At 40.6% G+C, this 17,620-nt stretch overlaps 1 protein-coding gene across 1 annotated transcript; it reads right to left on the reverse strand.

Moving 5' to 3' along the window:
- Positions 1-15,326: 15,326 nt before the first annotated feature.
- Positions 15,327-16,733, reverse strand: LOC116146900 (malonyl-CoA:anthocyanidin 5-O-glucoside-6''-O-malonyltransferase-like). Its single transcript, XM_031432339.1, has one exon. It carries the CDS (start codon positions 16,731-16,733, stop codon positions 15,327-15,329), a length of 1,407 nt encoding a protein of 468 aa, XP_031288199.1.
- Positions 16,734-17,620: the final 887 nt, after the last annotated feature.

A 17,620-nucleotide genomic window follows, 5' to 3' on the forward strand; every position in this document is an offset into this window, starting at 1 on the left:
AGTGGTTGTATTTAATTTAGTCGAATGCTCTTCCTAAGATTTAATAATTCCTAACGCAGCAAATTCTTAAACCCTAATTACTCACAAGTTAGAAGGATCAAACAATTACGGATTTGATATCTAACTTAGTAGTAGATTGCAACAAATAATAAACTAGTAGGCCTCCTAGTAATTAAATGAAACAATCATGAAAATAGGCATAGAATAACATCGAATACTCAAAACATATATTGAACACTAGAAAAAAAACATATTAGATCTCACAGTTTTATTGATTCTGAGGCCTCTGTTTCCTTCGACCAAGTTATAAAAGTTTTAGCCACTCATGGCCATAATCAAAACTCAAAAGAGAAAAAATCCAGAAGAGAGAAGGAAAGGCATGTGTAATCTCCTCTAATCTGATCTCTCCTCCCCTTTTAAAAATATCCAATTCAAGTCTTTGAATTCTACTCAATCTCCTAAAAATATTCTAATATCCTAAAATTACGTTTATCCTAATCTGATTAATTGAAAATAAAATAAAGTCCTAATGTAAAATAGAAAAGTGGTGTTTCCAGCTATAACTTGCGTGCAATAGGTCTTCAAAACTTCCAATAATAAACTGCCTAATTGACTTGCATGATAGGGCAGAATGTTCCAGAACATCAGCAGTGTAGGTGAGTCAACTTCAAGCCCGATTACAACCTTGATGCAGCGAGTATCTCTCCAAACTCAAAACATGAAATTTGTAGATCACTTTCTCGGGATTCCACATCATTTTGAATCATCTCAATCGAAGCTCGGATGAGAGAGTTATGCCCAGATTACGAAGTGATGTCAAAATTGTCCGAATTCACCTAATTAGTTCCGTTTTGCATTTAACGCCTTCATTTGCATCCTAAATCAAAATAGAATAATAATGAGTACATTTAACCAAAAAATAAGTATAAAAGATGAGACATTAAGAGGGGGAGTAAATATGACATTTTGCATTCTCATCAGTTGGCCACACTTCCACATCTCTCCAAATACCTCAAAATTGGAACAAAACTCACCAAAAACTCAACTCCTAATTTGGCCGAAATCATCATTCCAACATTCCTGGTCAGATTTTGTTTGTTATACTTGTCTGAGTTTTATTGTATTCCACACCTGGATAACCTGATTCCGGCCCATTGTTACACTTCATCAAAACTACTTTCTGAACTAGGAAAATAATGTGTGGATATTATACAAAATATGGATTTTTTTATTTTATTTTATTTTATTTTTATAATCAGGGTGCTCAAGCCGGTTTATGTGTATCTCAACTTATCCCTATATGCTCCATTGAACACCGAGATCCATTGAACCATCCACAAGCCCGATGGGTCAAGTAAGTTACAAATATAGTAGGTGATTATTTTGTGAAACTCAAACATAAGACCTTTAGATAACCTACCCACATAACTAAAATCTTGTCGTCCGACCATAAGGCTAGTGGTTGGAATTATGGATTTAGATATTAAAAATATTGAAATGTTATTAGAAAAATGCTATCCTTACAAAAACTCATATAAAGAGGGCTACAAAGTGACATCAGCAAGAAGAAAAAAACAAAGAAAAAACAGAAAAAGAGAGAAGAGAGAGAGAGAGAGAGAGAGAGAGAGAGAGAAATCATGAAAATCAAGGATAGGGATTATCTTTATATGCCCCTTTTGTATGTGTTTTTGTAAAACTAGCATTGCTCATATTATATATATATTGTTGTGTGTGATTTTTTCATCAAGCTCGGGCCTTCGCGAGGATATAGCCCGACCCAAAACTAGCTCAGCAACGATGATTGATCGACCCAGCATAAGCCAGTCGAAAGCAATCCGAGCAATCATTCAATCAATCCCCAGATTACTTTAGATCCTAGATATTGCGGGAATGACTAGATCAACATCGATCACTGCGCAATCACAACGTCTAATCGCCAGAATATCATAATTGCAATTTAGATCAATTTAATCCTTTTAATTTCACTATTTTCTCTATACAAACCTTGTATATAAGCCCTAGTTAGTAAATATGAGTACAGCAAAAAAAAGGGTACGGGAATTTTATTGGTATGATACGGTAAATGGTGAAAAATATATTTGTAAAAATTTGGTCATAAAATTCGGATACAAAAAAAAAAAATATGGTACGAGTATATACAGGTTTAATACAGCACATTGTCAATAATTTGTTTTGAAAAATACAGCAATATCAATCCTAATTTTAGCACTTTTATGGGCCATTTCGTTAAAATCGCATTTCAAATATATGGGTACGAGAAAAAAAGGGTACGGGAATTTTACGGATAGGACATGGCAAATGGTGAAAAATACGTTTGTAAAAATTCGGGAATAATTCACGAATAATACGATTGGGCTGATAAAATACGGCAGTTCGCGAATAATACACGAATTTACTATCTAGGATATAAACCCCCTCAAACGATGAGGAAGGGGCTACAATTTTGACATAGGAATTATATTGTAAGCTCTCACAGCAAATACAAAAATAGTGGATGTAGGCTTCAGAGTTAACCTTGCCGAACTACTTTAAAACTCTCATTGTCTTTACTTTATTGCATTTTTACAGACATTGCTGATTATTCTTAATCAATCACGCATCAGTTCCGATCTCGGCAAGGTCGATAAGATCTTGCTAGTTGGTGTAGATTTCTATATCAACATTTTGGCGCTAGAATGAGGGCCTTCGCCAACATCTCAAGGATTCCGGCAAACATTCATAGCAACCTACCTATTCCAGGCCCAAAATGGTGTACACCATATCAAAAATCACCACCAAAAACCTCAAACACATGGAAGCAACCCATTAGGAAGTGCAACAGGAGATCGTTGGACGCCGACCACCTGTGATCGCCAGCCCAACACACTGTGAACAATCAGGGGGCAAAGACGTCAAACCCCAAGAACGGCCAGCTGATGGAGATGATCAGAATGATGGTTACACATGCGATGCAACAGAATGTGGCCAAGTTGCTGTACCAGCAACTAGTTGCTCAGAACCTCGACTAGCTACACTGCACCAATGCAACCCCAACAGGTATGAATTATGCAGGTGGACAGTTCATTCTGTTGATGCCAGAGGGTGATCAACACTAGGCCTGCAATCGAACCAAACATGAACGAACATGCCCGTTCGAAAATCGTTCGATAAGCACATTCGATTGTTCGGGTTCATGTTCGTGTTCGAACGAACATAGAATGTGTGTTCATGTTCGTTCGATCAACAAAAAGCTCGTTCGTGTTCGTTCGTAACTCGTTCGTGTTCGTTCGACTAACTCATTCGACTAACTTGTAAATACCTGTTCGAATAACTCGTTTGATAATTTGTAAATACATGTTCGAATAACTCGTTCGATAACTTGTAAACACCTGTTCAAATAACTCGTTCGATAACTTGTAAAAAATATACACCAACTTTCTAATTCATGCTCTAAAAAACAAATATGCAACAATTTATAATTCATACCCATTTAATTCAACATTTGAAAATAAACCAACTCTCTATCTATATTTATATTTTAAATAAATCAATAAAAACTCAGTAAATTAAAATAACTAACCATCATAAATAATAAAACCCATAAATATTTATAGGTTATCATATATTTATTATCATTACATAAATTATCATAAATGTTTTAAATGTTTACATATATATTTTGCATCAACACCTATAAATTTATAGTGGAATAAAAGTCTATTGTAATATATGATCAATACATATGTGTGATTAATTTGTTATATTATCATTACTGTCTATATATATATTTTGTATCAATGCCTATAAATTCATAGTGGTACTGGTACGAGGGTTTATTGTAATAAATAATCAATAAAAATGTGTGATTAATTTAGGTTTAATTAAGCTATTATATTATTAAATTTGTTATGCTATACATCACTTAATTATACAATATGTTATGTTTATCAATTTACCATACTATATTTATTATTTATTAATTGAAATGCTATCTTATAATATTTAATTATTGATTACATTTAGAAAAATATGAAGCTATTATGTTATTGGATTTACTATATTATATATTCCTTGATTATACAATCTATTATGTTATTAAATTTGTCATGCTGTGTATCATAATAATTTATTACTTTTTAATTAAAGTGCTATATACTTATATATTTAATTATTGATGACATTTAGAAAAAAAAATCCAAACATATTATATATATAAGAAAAACAAATTTATTACTTTTTAATTAAAATGATATATACTTATATATTTAATTATTGATGACATTTTGAAAAAAATCCAAACATATTATATATATAAGAAAAACAAAAGTATCATAATATTTTATTATTAATTAAAAAAAATTCATCCAAACTAAATCAAACATAATATAAAAAAAAAAAAATTTAATTATAATAATGCATAACATATTTTTCGAACATAAACAAACGAACAATCAAACGATTGTTCGCTAACAGATGGATTAGTCGAAAGTATAATGTTCGTGAACATAATCGAACGAACTCGATCGAACATATTATCGAACTATTCGCGAACAAATGTTCGCGAACATTATCGAACAGTAATCGAACGAACAACGAACATTCGTGAACTGTTCGGTTCGTTTGCAGCCCTTTCAACACCCCTAACCTCGCAGACATCACTTCGCTCATGAGCGCGAGTCTTGCGGGCAAACAAACCCCGGGAGGCAGCCAAGGAAGCAACCACAGAGAACAAGCAAAAGCAACAGGCACCACAGAGAAGCTCGGTGATACCCCCAGTGTTAGCGTGCCAGCATTAACCCATGCCCAATAGAAGGTCGATCTTCACAGGCTCGCAAAGCAAGTCACGTGCGTCAGTCTGGCAATGACTGACGAGCATAATAGCACCTATTAGCCCAGCCATCATGACTCAAACTCGCGCATCAATGCGTACACCAGAGGTAACTCGCGCATCAATGCGTACACTGGAGGAGCTTATTTGGTCGAGGTAAGACTTAACAGAGCTAGCCAGGGGAACCACAATGAAGATTTAGATCGCGTGTAGAAAATGCTCGACGATCTAAGAGCTCACCAGAACAACCTAACGAAAGAAGTAGTGAGTTACCTTTTCACGAGGGAATTCGCTAGGCCCTATTTTCGCAAGGATTTAGGGCACCAAAAAGCAAGTTCGATGGTAAAGGGGACCTTAGAGACCACCTCGACAGCTTTAATGACTTGATAGAGCTACACTAGGTCAGTGACTTAGCGAAATGCCAATGTTTCACAATCATGTTAGTCAGAGATGCCAAGAGATGGTACAAGAGGCTCAAGGCGAACTCCATCAACCCTTGGCAACAATTCTCCTTACTGTACTTACAACAATTTCAGGTAAGGAGGCAGTTCGCAATGCCGCTCAACTAGTTGAGCAACATCTGCCAAGAGAGAGATGAAACGCTAACATTGTACCTAACGAGTTCTAGAATGAGCAGGCAAAGGTCGCCGATGCCCTCGAGGAATCCATTCGAACTTTGTTGATCGCAAGAATCAGGCCAAATACGGAGCTATGGAAAGAGCTCTAAAGCGAAGATCATGTAAGCCTGGCCAAATTCTACTAGATGGCTACAAAATACTAACGGATAGAAAGCTCGCTGGCAGCATTGGCCAGAGGCTCGACGCGGGGGGCCTCGGACAGGAGACAAGATCACCCATTGAATAAGCATGGGAGTTGAGACCACAATAACAGGGATCGCAACAGGTTCCAAAAGAAACAGAGAATAGATAATCATAGGGACAGACAACCTTTCCTGCGGTATGTAGAGTATACCCCCCTCACTTAAGATGTCGCCCACATTTATGAAGTGTCTAGAGAGGCGAAGAGACTGCTCCCTCCAGAAAGGATAAGGGGGACTCCAGGCAAAAGAGATCGGCAAAAGTATTGTTGTTACCACAGGGATATTGGGCATAACACAAACTATTGCCGAGCTTTGAAGGACGCCATCGAAGACTTAATAAGAAGAGGTCATCTAAAAGAATTCGTTAAGGTGGAACCAACTCGCGAAAATCCGGGCGAGCAAAGTAACCAGGCCCCAAGTCAGGCTCAGAACCTAGCACAACAAGCTCTGCCAAACCCCAACGAGGTCTTCGTGGGAATGATCTACGGAGGACCCAACATAGCAGGGAGCTCGAGATGTGCCCGTGAGCAATATACTTAGGAAGCCAGAACAGACTCGATTCCCTAGGCAATGAGCTGCAAACAGAAGCTACCCAAGCAACCTAAACAAGAAAGCAAGGTAGTAGGATTTACAGTCAACGAGTGCAGAGCATCACCTCGCCATAATCATGATGCGATCGTGATCGCAGCTAGAATTGGAAATGCAAGAGTATTAAGGGTGATAGTTGACAATGGGAGCATGGCGAACATTATTTTCTTGGGAGCCTTCTGAGGAATGAGGTTCATAGAAAGGGACCTGTGAGCATGCCTTTCACCGCTCTATGGGTTTACCAAGGACAAACTGGTTCCCAAGGGCACAATCAACCTTCCTGTAACCTTGGGGGTAGAGCCAAAGGTCAGAATAGTGATGGCCGAATTTTTAGTAATAGACTGCCCGACCACATACAACGTCATCCTCGGAAGGCCAATCTTGGATGATTTAAGCATATTCATGTCAGTGCGCTGCCAAGCAATAAGATTTTTGACTACCAAGGGAGTCGTAACGATCAAGAGTTGCACCAAGGAATCTCGAGAATGTTATAATCGAGTTATAAATGCTGTATAGAAATGGCCGTACCCAAGGGCAATGATTATCGCAGAATCTAAGCCAAACCCCAGACCACTTGAGGATACCATAGATCATCGCATCCATAGAGAAGAGCTCACAGCAGGGTCAACAGAAGAATTGCGAGAGATAAGGGTCAGCTAGGAAGACCCAACTTGTGTACTGACTGAAGGTCGGTAGCGGCTTGAGCGGCGAGGTGGTTGACAATCTAGAGAGCTTCCTAAACAAAAACCTTGACATGTTCGCGTGGGTGCATGTAGACATGGTAGGGATCAGCCCCGAGGTAATGTGCCACAAGTTGAACCTCGATCCTAAAGCTCGGCCGATAAGACAGAAAAGAAGATCTATGGATGCAAAGCGCTCCAAGGCGCTCAAGGATGAAGTCGATAAACTCATGAACATCAACTTTATCAGGGAAGTGAAATACCCAGATTAGTTTGCCAACCCGATCCTAGTCAAAAATTCGAATGGCAAATGACAGATTTGCGTCGACTTTACAGATCTAGATAAAGCTTGTCTGAAAGACAGCTTTTCGCTTCCACGGATCGATCAGCTAGTAGATACAATAGCTATGAATGCACTACTTAGCTTTATGAATGCATACTCGGGATACAATCAAATCCCGATGTATCAGCCTAATAAGGAGCATACCTCCTTTATTACTGACTGCAGAATTTATTGTTACAAGGTCATGCCATTTGGACTCAAGAATGTTGGGGTGACTTACCAGCACCTAATGAACAAGATGTTCACCAACCAAATTAGCAAGACTATAGAAGTTTATATCGACAATATGCTCGTGAGCTCGTCAAGTCTAAGGTCGCTGAAAGCCATGTCGAGCATCTGAGGGCAATGTTTGACATCCTCTAAAAGTACCAAATGAAGTTTAACCCCTTGAAGTGTGCCTTTGGAATGAGCTTGAGGAAATTCCTAGGTTTCCTTGTGAACCAGCGGAGTGTCGAAGCCAACCCCGAGAAGATTCAAGCTCTCTTCGATATGAAAAGTCCGACTAGTATCAAACAGGTACAGAGTTTGATGGGGCGTGTGACAGCACTTAGTAAGTTTGTTTCCCAAGCCACAGATAGATGTCTTCCCTTCTTCGAAACCTTGAAAGGGAAGAAAGGTTTCAAATAGATAGAGGAGTGCGAGAACGCTTTCCAAGAGCTGAAGAGACATATGAGACAACCTCCGTTACTATCAAAACCTATTCGGGGTGAGCCATTGCTATTGTACTTATCAGTATCAAAGTCCACCGTCAGCATAACATTGGTACGCGAGGAAGACGGAGTACAGTGGCCGATGTACTATGTGAGCAAGAGATTGCTTGATGTGGAGATGAGATGCCCTAAAATGGAAAAGCTCGCCTTTGCCTTTGTCGTTGTTGCCAGAAAATTGCGACCTTATTTCCAGGCACACTTTATCCTCGTGTTGACAAACTTCCCTCTGAAGAAGATAATGTAGAAGCCTGAGGCATTGGGTAGATTGATCCAATGGACAATTGAAATGAGTTAGCACGATATCAAATATATCTCAAAGACAGCGGTTAAAGGCTAAGCTTTGGCAGACTTTATATTTGAGTTCTCCTACCAACCAAAAGGCGAAGCAAGCCCGTTAGGGGCGGATACCAACAGGGATGTCGAATAACAAAAGCCAAAGTTTGACGACTTGTGGCAATGGACCTTGTACGTGGACAGTTCCTCGAACGAGAAAGGGGTAGGAACGGGGCTCTTGCTAGAAGGTCCTGAGGGAAACTCAATCAGAGCTGCGGTAAGATTTGGGTTCATCGCTCCCAACAATGAGACTGAATATGAGACATTGCTCAAGGGAATACGCCTTGTTAAGGAAATGGGGGTAGAATCCGTGAAGGTGTACAGTGACTCATAGCTTGCAGTCCACCAAATTACCAGGGAATACCAAGCAAAGGAAGATAAGATGGTGTCCTCCCTTCAACTGGTGGAAACCGAGCTCAAGTAGTTTAGGTCCTTTACAGTCCTCTAGATCCCAAGAGAGAAGAACTCGAAAGTAGATGCTCTAGCTCGCTTAGCCTCAGCGATGGGCCAAGACAAGTTGAGTCCATACCAATCAAGTTCCTACCAAAGTCAAGCATCACTGCTCCACAAGAATTAGTCCTAGCTACAAGCCAGAGATACAGTTGGATGGATGCGATCATCGCCTACCTAAGGGATGGAACATTACCAGATGAGATAACTGAAGCTAGAACACTTCGCACAAAACTAGCTTGTTGGAGCTCATCAACGATAAATTATACAAGCGCGGATTCAATGTGCCGCTGCTACGATGTATTGACCATGAGGACGTGAACTATGTTATGATAGAAATCTACAAGGGAATTTGTGGAAACCACATAGGAGGCTCTTTAGCATACAAAGTACTTTGCCAGGGATATTACTGGCCAACAGTTTATAAAGATGCAACGGATTATGTTCGCAGGTGTGACAGATGCTAGAGATTTACAAATATCTCACGAGCTCCACTGTAAGAATTGACTGCCCTTGACTATTCACGATATGGGGCATCGACCTTATCGGTCCCTTGTCTCAAGGAAAAGGGGGCGTAAAGTTCGCAGAAGTTGTCGTGGACTATTTCACCAAGTGGGTAGAGGCTGAATCCTTATAGACAATAACGTCGAACAAGCTGAAAGACTTTGTCAATAAGAACATAATTTGTCAGTTTGGGATTCCCCATGCAATAACAACCGACAAGTGGAAACAGTTTGACAGTGAAGATTTTAGGACATTTTGCGAGCAGCTTGACATCAAGAAGAGTTTTGCCGCCGTTTATCAGCCCCAAGTCAATGGACAAGTAAAGGCTGTAAACAAGGTGATCAAGCACACTGTAAAGAAAAAGCTCGATGACCTCAAAGGAAGATGGGCCGACGAATTGCCAGAAGCTCTATGGTCCTATAGAACGACAGCTAGGAGCTCGACAGGTGAAACTCCATTCTTTCTACCATACAGGTGTGAGGCGATGGCCTCGATTGAAGTGGGAATCAGTTCGTTCCGAAGAGAAGCTTTTCATGAAGAAGCAAATGAGGACCTTCTCTGTTTGAGGCTAAACCTGATTGAAGAACATCGGGCCAAGTCTTAGTTAAGGCTCGTCTCGTATTAACAATGAGTCAAACGATACTTCAATACCAAAGTCAAGAACAGAGACTTTGAAGTGGGTAATCTGGTCCTCAAAAAGGTCATCCATGGTACCTAAAACCCGAATTTAGGGGCACTTGGACCCAAATGGAAAGGTTTTTTCAAGATCTCGAAAAGCTCACACCAGGATCTTTTCACCTGGAATGCCTCAACGGTGAAGCGATAATGCAAGCTTGGAACATCGAGCACCTATGAAGGTATTACCAATAAGCAGCTCGAGTTTCATTGTTCTATATTCATTGTAAGGCCATTCACAGCCAAAACACTTGATTAATAAAAAAGGTATTATTCACTATTTTCTTTGTTCATAATTAATGTCTTTAGTTTGTTAGCATTTAATTATCGATCCATAAATCGTGACCTAAGCGATGATATCCCAAAAAGAAAACTCGGAGTCGAGTCCAGGAAATGCAGGTTATCTTAAAGCCATGCCAAAATCCAACTCTTTAAGGATGAAACATCCTAAATCGACGAAGTTAAATTTGATTTTTTTTCAAGAAAAAACACGTCGAGGGAAATCGGCCTCAAGCTAGCGACCAAAAAACTCAAAAAGGATGATAATTTCGAAATCGAAGTTGATTGACACATAAGATTTCCCTGCATAAATCTGAAAAAGCTCTTCAAGAAGGGAGCTACACATGACTTAGAGCAAATTTGAATTACAAGTCCAACTAAGACAATAAAATGACTCCGAAGAAATATGATAATTATTGCTCGATGAGGAAATGATAAAAATCTTCTTATATTGATCAAGTTTGATTACGTTCTTTAGAAAAAGAGGGGGAGGTGGGGGGGCGGAAGGGGAAGGGGAAGGGGACAATAACAAAAAACAAAAGGATGATATTTCAAGCAGCTAGGGGAGTAGGAGTTCCATCCTCGACCTGTCCAGGAATGTCATCGTTGAGGGGGAGAGATGGCTCGTCGATAGGAGGAATGGCGACTTCCCCTCCAAGGTTGGGAGCCTTGGTTGGAGGAAGCGTGGTCAAGAGAGTAGGATCCTCGATTTCAATCAGGGGTTTGACCTCTTCCTCGCCTTCCTTGATTTCATCTTAACCCTCACCCTCTTCCTCGGAGTCATTCAAGTAAACATAGCTCTCTCCTCAGGCTTCGATCTTCATCCTCTTGACTTCCTTCTGGTAGGCTCGTGGAAGGAAAGAGAAGTCAATTGAAGGATGGGCTTCCTATAGCTTCTAAACAAAGAAGACAGATGTCTCCTACGCCCGAGCAGTGATGGCCTCGTTCAACTCCTCAATTCAAACCCCGAGCAGCCTAACATCAGCTTCGATCTCCTGGCGACCTACCGCCTCCTTGGCAAGGTCACGTGAGGACTGCTTGAACTTAGCCTCCCAGCTCGCAACAGCTTTTTGAGCTGAGGATAACTCAGAGTTTAGCTTGTTGTTGGCACCCCACTATTGTGCCAAAGTCTTTTTGACCTCTACTGCCTTAGCTTCGGCTTTGGCCCAAGTAGCCTCATTCATTTTGAGTTTGTCAAAGAACTCAATTTCCTTGACCTGGAAGGTTGCAACTTCCCCCTTGAGCCGTTCGAGCTCAGCCTACCTTGCCTCCCTCTCTTTCTCTGCAAGCTCGGCCCTGGCCAAAATGTTCTCCTTCACTATCTTCATCGCCTGCCATCCTCGATGAGTGCCCTCCAAAGTGTCGTAGCACTCATCATAGAAGAGTCTGCTCGCCAAGGCAGCCTAAAGAAAGAATAAAAGAGAATTAGTAAAAAGCAAGGATACCAAACGAGTAGAAAAGAAAAGAAACGAGCTACCGGTACCTTTGTCATGAAGCTGCACAACAAGCCCAATATCTCGATAGGCGAATCATCCCAAATGATTGCGTAAGTTTGCAGGGTGACATCATCCCTGGCTGCAGTGGCCCTGTGGCCAATGTGATCGAGGAGTTGGTCGATCATCTTGTCGATCGCAGCATGAGCTGCTTCGTCCATCTTCTTATTTTTTGGTGCAATCCAAACTTACTCCCCCTAACAATGCCTATCTCGCCTGCAAGAGCGAACTTCTTCTTGGCCAAGTCCTTGGCCGCTATGCTCTGAAGGCCACCTACATGCATGGCGACCTCTTTGCCCAAGCCAACCCTCTACTCGGCCTTTTTTTACTTGCCCGAGGCCCTCTGCGGCTCGGTTGCTTTCTTTTTCCCCTAGCCATCATGTTGCTCAGATGCTTTATGTTTTCCCAAGCCTCTAGTTAGCTCGGGTGTCTTCTTCGTTGGCCCCTTATGGGGCTCAGTAACGCTCTTCTCGCCAACTGCCTTAAAGGCAATCGCAGGCTTCTTCGCGCTTGGGCCTCCACCAAGCTCACTATCGGCGCTCTTCGAGTCAGCAGTGTCCGTGAGCTACTTCATTGCCGAAGCAGCCGGTGCCTTCTTGGCGGCCATTAGGGCTGTCGTTTTATTTTTAAGGCCCTTAGGTTTTTCGGCCCACATCTCTACAAGGAAAGAGGCAAACAAGTTAGTGGCCCATTAACGTGGGAAAGTAAACTCGAGCAAGTTGTAACTTAACCTTTTTCTAGGACCGTAAGGAATCTGGCCTCGTCTTGACAAAAGTCGTACGCCTTCAGATGAGGAAGCGTGAGAAGCTCGTTGATGTCGCGTTAGTCATCAGAAAGATTGCTAAAACGTTGAAGCCTCTGTAAGCTCACGACCGAAAGGAAATTCTGTTCGACATTAACTGCACAAACAAAACGGCTTGGTTAGATGGAGCACAACGATCAAAAGCAATCCGCGTGCACACGGGCTTCGTAAAAGAAGTACTGCGAGTCCTAATGAGAGACCTTCTTTAGGATGTTGACCAACCCGTTAGGACATACTTTCCTCACCTTGGAAAGGTAGTACATCTAGTCTTTCCCTTTCTTGAGCTTGTATAGATGGACGAATTCCTCGACGGATGGCTCGCTTAGATCATCGATCATGTACGTGATGTACATCGCAATGATGATCACGTCTGAATTAGCAAACAACTGGAGAGGAACGATGTCAAATCGCCTCAACACGTTGTCAATGAAATAGTATAGGGAATGAATGCCCTGCACTTGAGAAGGGTCCCAGAGATCGCCACCCATCCAGGCATGGAGTTTTTCCGAAAGTGCTTCCCCGGAACCATCAGGTTAAGTTGCGGTGAATAGATCGCTTTAATGCACTCCAAATCCCCGATGATAATCGACGATCGAGGTTCCTTTCGCAACCTATGAGCTGGGGATGACTGGGAGTAAGCCAACTAGATTGAAGCGTGGTCGAACAAGCCCGTAGCGTCGAGGTCCAAGCTTCAAGCGACGAATTCTTCGGAGACCTCGGGGGTCACATTCCTAAGAGTTGTCGAGCCCACCGGCGTACAATCTATAGTGCGACTGCTGGAGGAAGACATGGCTATAGTTCGCTTACGGGTACCTAAAAAAGAAGCAAACATGTGTCAAAGCTCGAACAAATCGGTGACCATTCCACACTTGTTTCCATTTCAGGCACCTGAGGTAGCCCACGCAACACGACGAATGCACGCGACCTACCCAAGGTACCAACGACCGCGATGTTGAACCGTTGTAAAACCCAAGACCACCAGAGATGCACCAAAAAACCCTACTAAAACCCTAAAACACACAATGTGAACCACAATGGCCACCCTTCGATGCAAACAATCGCAAAGAATGGAAAAGGAAAGGGAAACGAACATTACCGAAATGAGGAATGCAAAACAACTCACTAGAAAGACCACCGTGACGATGTAGAAACAACGACAAAGAGAGCAAAAGAGTCAAAGAACTTTCGGAGTAACTATTCTGATAATTTTTGCCATCTTTTATAGAGGTTTGCAAGGGAGACAAAAGGGCAAGGTTCGATCGTGGCCGTCGACCTCCAATTGATCTTGACCCTTCATTTGTCGAGCAATCTCAGCCTTCAAACATGGCCATGTGTCGACCATCCGCGAGGAGCGATGAATAGTTAAACTGCTGTAATTATAACCGTCGCTGCACATTGCCTCGACTTCGCACGTGAACAACTGTAATGGCCCATGTGTGACAAAACGTGACAACCAAAGGATGCCGCATTAAATGTGACACGACCACGCGAAAATTACATGTTTGCCATAACTTTTCATATTTTGAGTTTTGTAGGTAACATGGAAAGTGAAGATCCAAGTGTGAAGTACGTCGGCCAGACATAAGATCGACCTTGAAAGCTCGATCGAACTTACACTTTGAGACTTGTTGATGAGACCGAGCTTGACATCAAATCAAGCAATAGTCTTCAAAGCCCGAAACGAGCATCAAACACTAAGGGACATATGTTGTGTGTGATTTTTCCATCAAGCTTGAGCCTTCACAAGGATGTAGCCCAACCCAAAACTACCTGGCAACTATGATTGATCGACCCAACACAAGCTAGTTGCAAGCAATCCGAGCAATCATTCAATCAATCCCTAGATTACTTCAGATCCCAGATATTGCAGGAATGACTAGATCAGAAGCGATCACTACGTCCAATCGCAAGAATATCAGAATTGCGATTCAGATTAATTGTAATCCCCTTAATTTCACTTTTTTCTCTATACAAACCTTGTATATAAACCTCTTCAAACGATGATGAAGGGGCTACAAATTTGACATATGAATTATATTGTAAGCTCTCACAGCAAATACAAAAACAGTGGACGTAGGCTTCAGAGTTAACCTCACTGAACCACTTTAAAACTCTCATTGTCTTTACTTTATTGCATTTTTACATACATTGCTGATTATTTTTAATCATGCACACATCAGTTCCGATCCCGGCAAGGTCGATCAAATCTCGCTAGTTAGTGCAGATTTTTGTATCGTCACATATATATATGATTTTTTTTTTTTTTTTTTTGTACATATATATCTTTCTAAAGACATTTTTGAAAGTTCATAAATTTTATTTTAAAAAAAATTCATGTGAGATATCTTGTTATAAGTGCTTGTAATTAAGCTAAATAATTAATAGAGGTGATTGATATTCTACTTCAAAATCGTATTATATAATTTTTTTTTTCTTTTTTTGTGTTTGTTGGTGTCAAAGTCTCACATCGATTAGAAAACGACAACCTTGGTAGTTACAATGATACCTTCATCACCTAGAAGTGTCTTTTTAGGGCAAAACCTTACGAGTCCTAGCCCCCAAAATAGACATTATCTCTAAGAACTCACCTGTCATATGTCTGGATCCAACATACATAAATCGTGCTTTAAAAAAGATATACCTTCAAATTATACTATCCCATTTTATCGTGCTATTAGCAATAAGTCTATAATCTATTCATGATATGTTCACAGTTTGCACTAAATTAATTAAAAATAATTTAAGCAAAAAGAAATTAATTTATATAGATAATTATATGTTAAAAAAAAAAAAAAAAAGGGTTCCACAAATTGTGTCCTAATTAAAGATTTTTTAGCCCATCACCAAAAATTGAAGCAAAATCCTCCATTTCCTGCTTCTCCAAAACCAGACCAATCACAACACCACCACTTCCATCTCCACTCCTTGTCAAACCAATTGCTCCGGTTCTATCTATCGACACAATCTCTACTTTCTCTGGTCTTCCCCACCCAAAATCCGACCCGTACATGTCAAATTGGGTTGACCCAGCTACCCCAACCCCTTGTGCCCCTGGATACTCATCCCTCATTCTCACAAACTTAGTAAGTGTATCCTCGGATCCCTCAAGAACTCCATTCTCCATCTCTTTGATCATATCGCTCACTTTCTCTGCAACAAAGGCGACCCCATTTTCTTCCTTAACTTCTCTTGCTTTTGCAACGAGCGCATGTGACATAACGCAGTTGCCAAAGTAATTAGTTACAATTGGAGGATCTAAACGGGTCCGGTAATCAGCTGTAAAGGCAATAATAACACTTGTATCATCTTTTACTCTTTTGGTTTTCATAAAGCAGACGAATACGTACGCGTATGTAAGCACAAAAGTGGATAAACGAAGCTGTTTTGATTTATTCTCTATATTTTTAGATGATATCTTATTCCGGAGTTCCTTAATATCTTGATGGGTCAACTCAAATGTGGCTCGAACCCAGCTGGGTTTCCCTCCCATGCTCGGCATAATCTTCAAACTTTGTGAGTTGGGATTCGAATCCGACTTTGCAAAATCCGACCAGTTTTTCACGTACACCATGTCGACCCCGTTAGGGTCTTTGATGAGAGTCCGGTCAAAACATGGGGTTAATTCTGGAGGTAAAGAAGAGACTTCTTCTTGTTGTTCTTGTTCTTGACGTAGTTTGCATAGAAAAGCCCAAGATTTAATAAACATGGTTGAACTTCTCCCATCAAGTATGGCATGGTGAGTTGATATGCCGATGCAGAACCCCTCATTTGGAAACAATGTTATTTGTATAGAAATTATCGCTGCTTTATCATCAGAGCTAAACAACTCAGGTATGAAAGGACGAAGCTCTAATGCTTCATGGATATGATTGTCAAACAGGCGGGTGGAGTCGGCGTTACATTCTGCAACACTGAGTGAAACACCATCGTTTAGGGAGTAGTAGATGTATGGTTTTAGGGCATCTTGGGGCCAGATGAGGTTACCAGCGAGAGGGAGATAATGGAGGAGAGTTTGAGAGAGAGATAGCTTGAGGTTGGGGAGGATGACTGAGTTGAAGAAATGAGAAGTTAAGTGAGTGATGTGATAGAAGAAGAGGCGTTCTACGGGACAGAAATTTAACCAAAGCGTGTCGTATTTTGTTAGAGGGAGAGAAAACTTAGTGGGTGAGGTTGAGGGAGGAGTGACTTTTGTGGTTTCGTGAATTTTCACAACGTCGGATGGTGCCATGAAAGGGAGATCAATTAATAACTCTCTGGCTTATAACATTAATGGTTTAAATAGCCTTGGTTCAGTTCAGCTCTAGAATTGACTCATTGATTAGGCAATTAATTGTAGAATGCCATCTGGAATCAGGCTTTGATGTAATACATATATGTACATAACACAAGCGTAAGCATGCATTAAAAACGAACAAAAAGATGTGTTTATTCGTTAACTACAAGTTAATTAACAAGGATAATTAAGATATACAGTTCATCATGGCTCTTGGATTATGACATTATCATTTTTCAAATTAGCTATGCTTACAGTAGAGTTGACAATGTCATCGAACAGGAGGATTTTGACAGCGGCATAGAATTATTCTTTATCCCCATTGTGAATTAGTCATGCATTCTGCAGATTTATTTAATTTGTTGATGCCGAATGCATGCGCCCACAAGAAATTAAAAAGAAAACATAGATTTGATCTCATTTAGATTGAGGTTACATATACAAGTAGTTCATGTGATGCCCTTGAGGCAGACAGAGAAAAGTACTGCAGGTTATCCCCTACAAAATGATGAGAGCTTGAGACAAGAAAAGGGAGAGACATGGGCAAGCATATGTCAAGCCAGTAACAGTTGTCTCATTAAATTAAACGTTGATTTTTATGCACATCCAGAATCAAAGAGAATCCGGACAATTGAAAGGGAACGTTTGATGATATTCTAAGGAGAAAATATTATTGTTCTTATCAATTAATTGATAACGATATTGATATCAAATCAAAATATTATTCTAATAAAGTAATTAAATTAGTTAATGTTGCTACCTTCCTGTATCTTAAAAATATTTAGGCCCATCAACAAGCTGCTGGATATGAAAACCAAAGACAGGAATTACGACCAACATTC

This window comes from Pistacia vera, unplaced genomic scaffold, assembly GCF_008641045.1.
Source record: "Pistacia vera cultivar Batoury unplaced genomic scaffold, PisVer_v2 Contig485, whole genome shotgun sequence".
Lineage (NCBI taxonomy): Eukaryota > Viridiplantae > Streptophyta > Magnoliopsida > Sapindales > Anacardiaceae > Pistacia > Pistacia vera.

Excerpts from the sequence above, each read along its gene's own strand:
- LOC116146900 (XM_031432339.1), bottom strand. The coding sequence starts at position 16,733 with ATGGCACCATCCGACGTTGTGAAAATTCACGAAACCACAAAAGTCACT.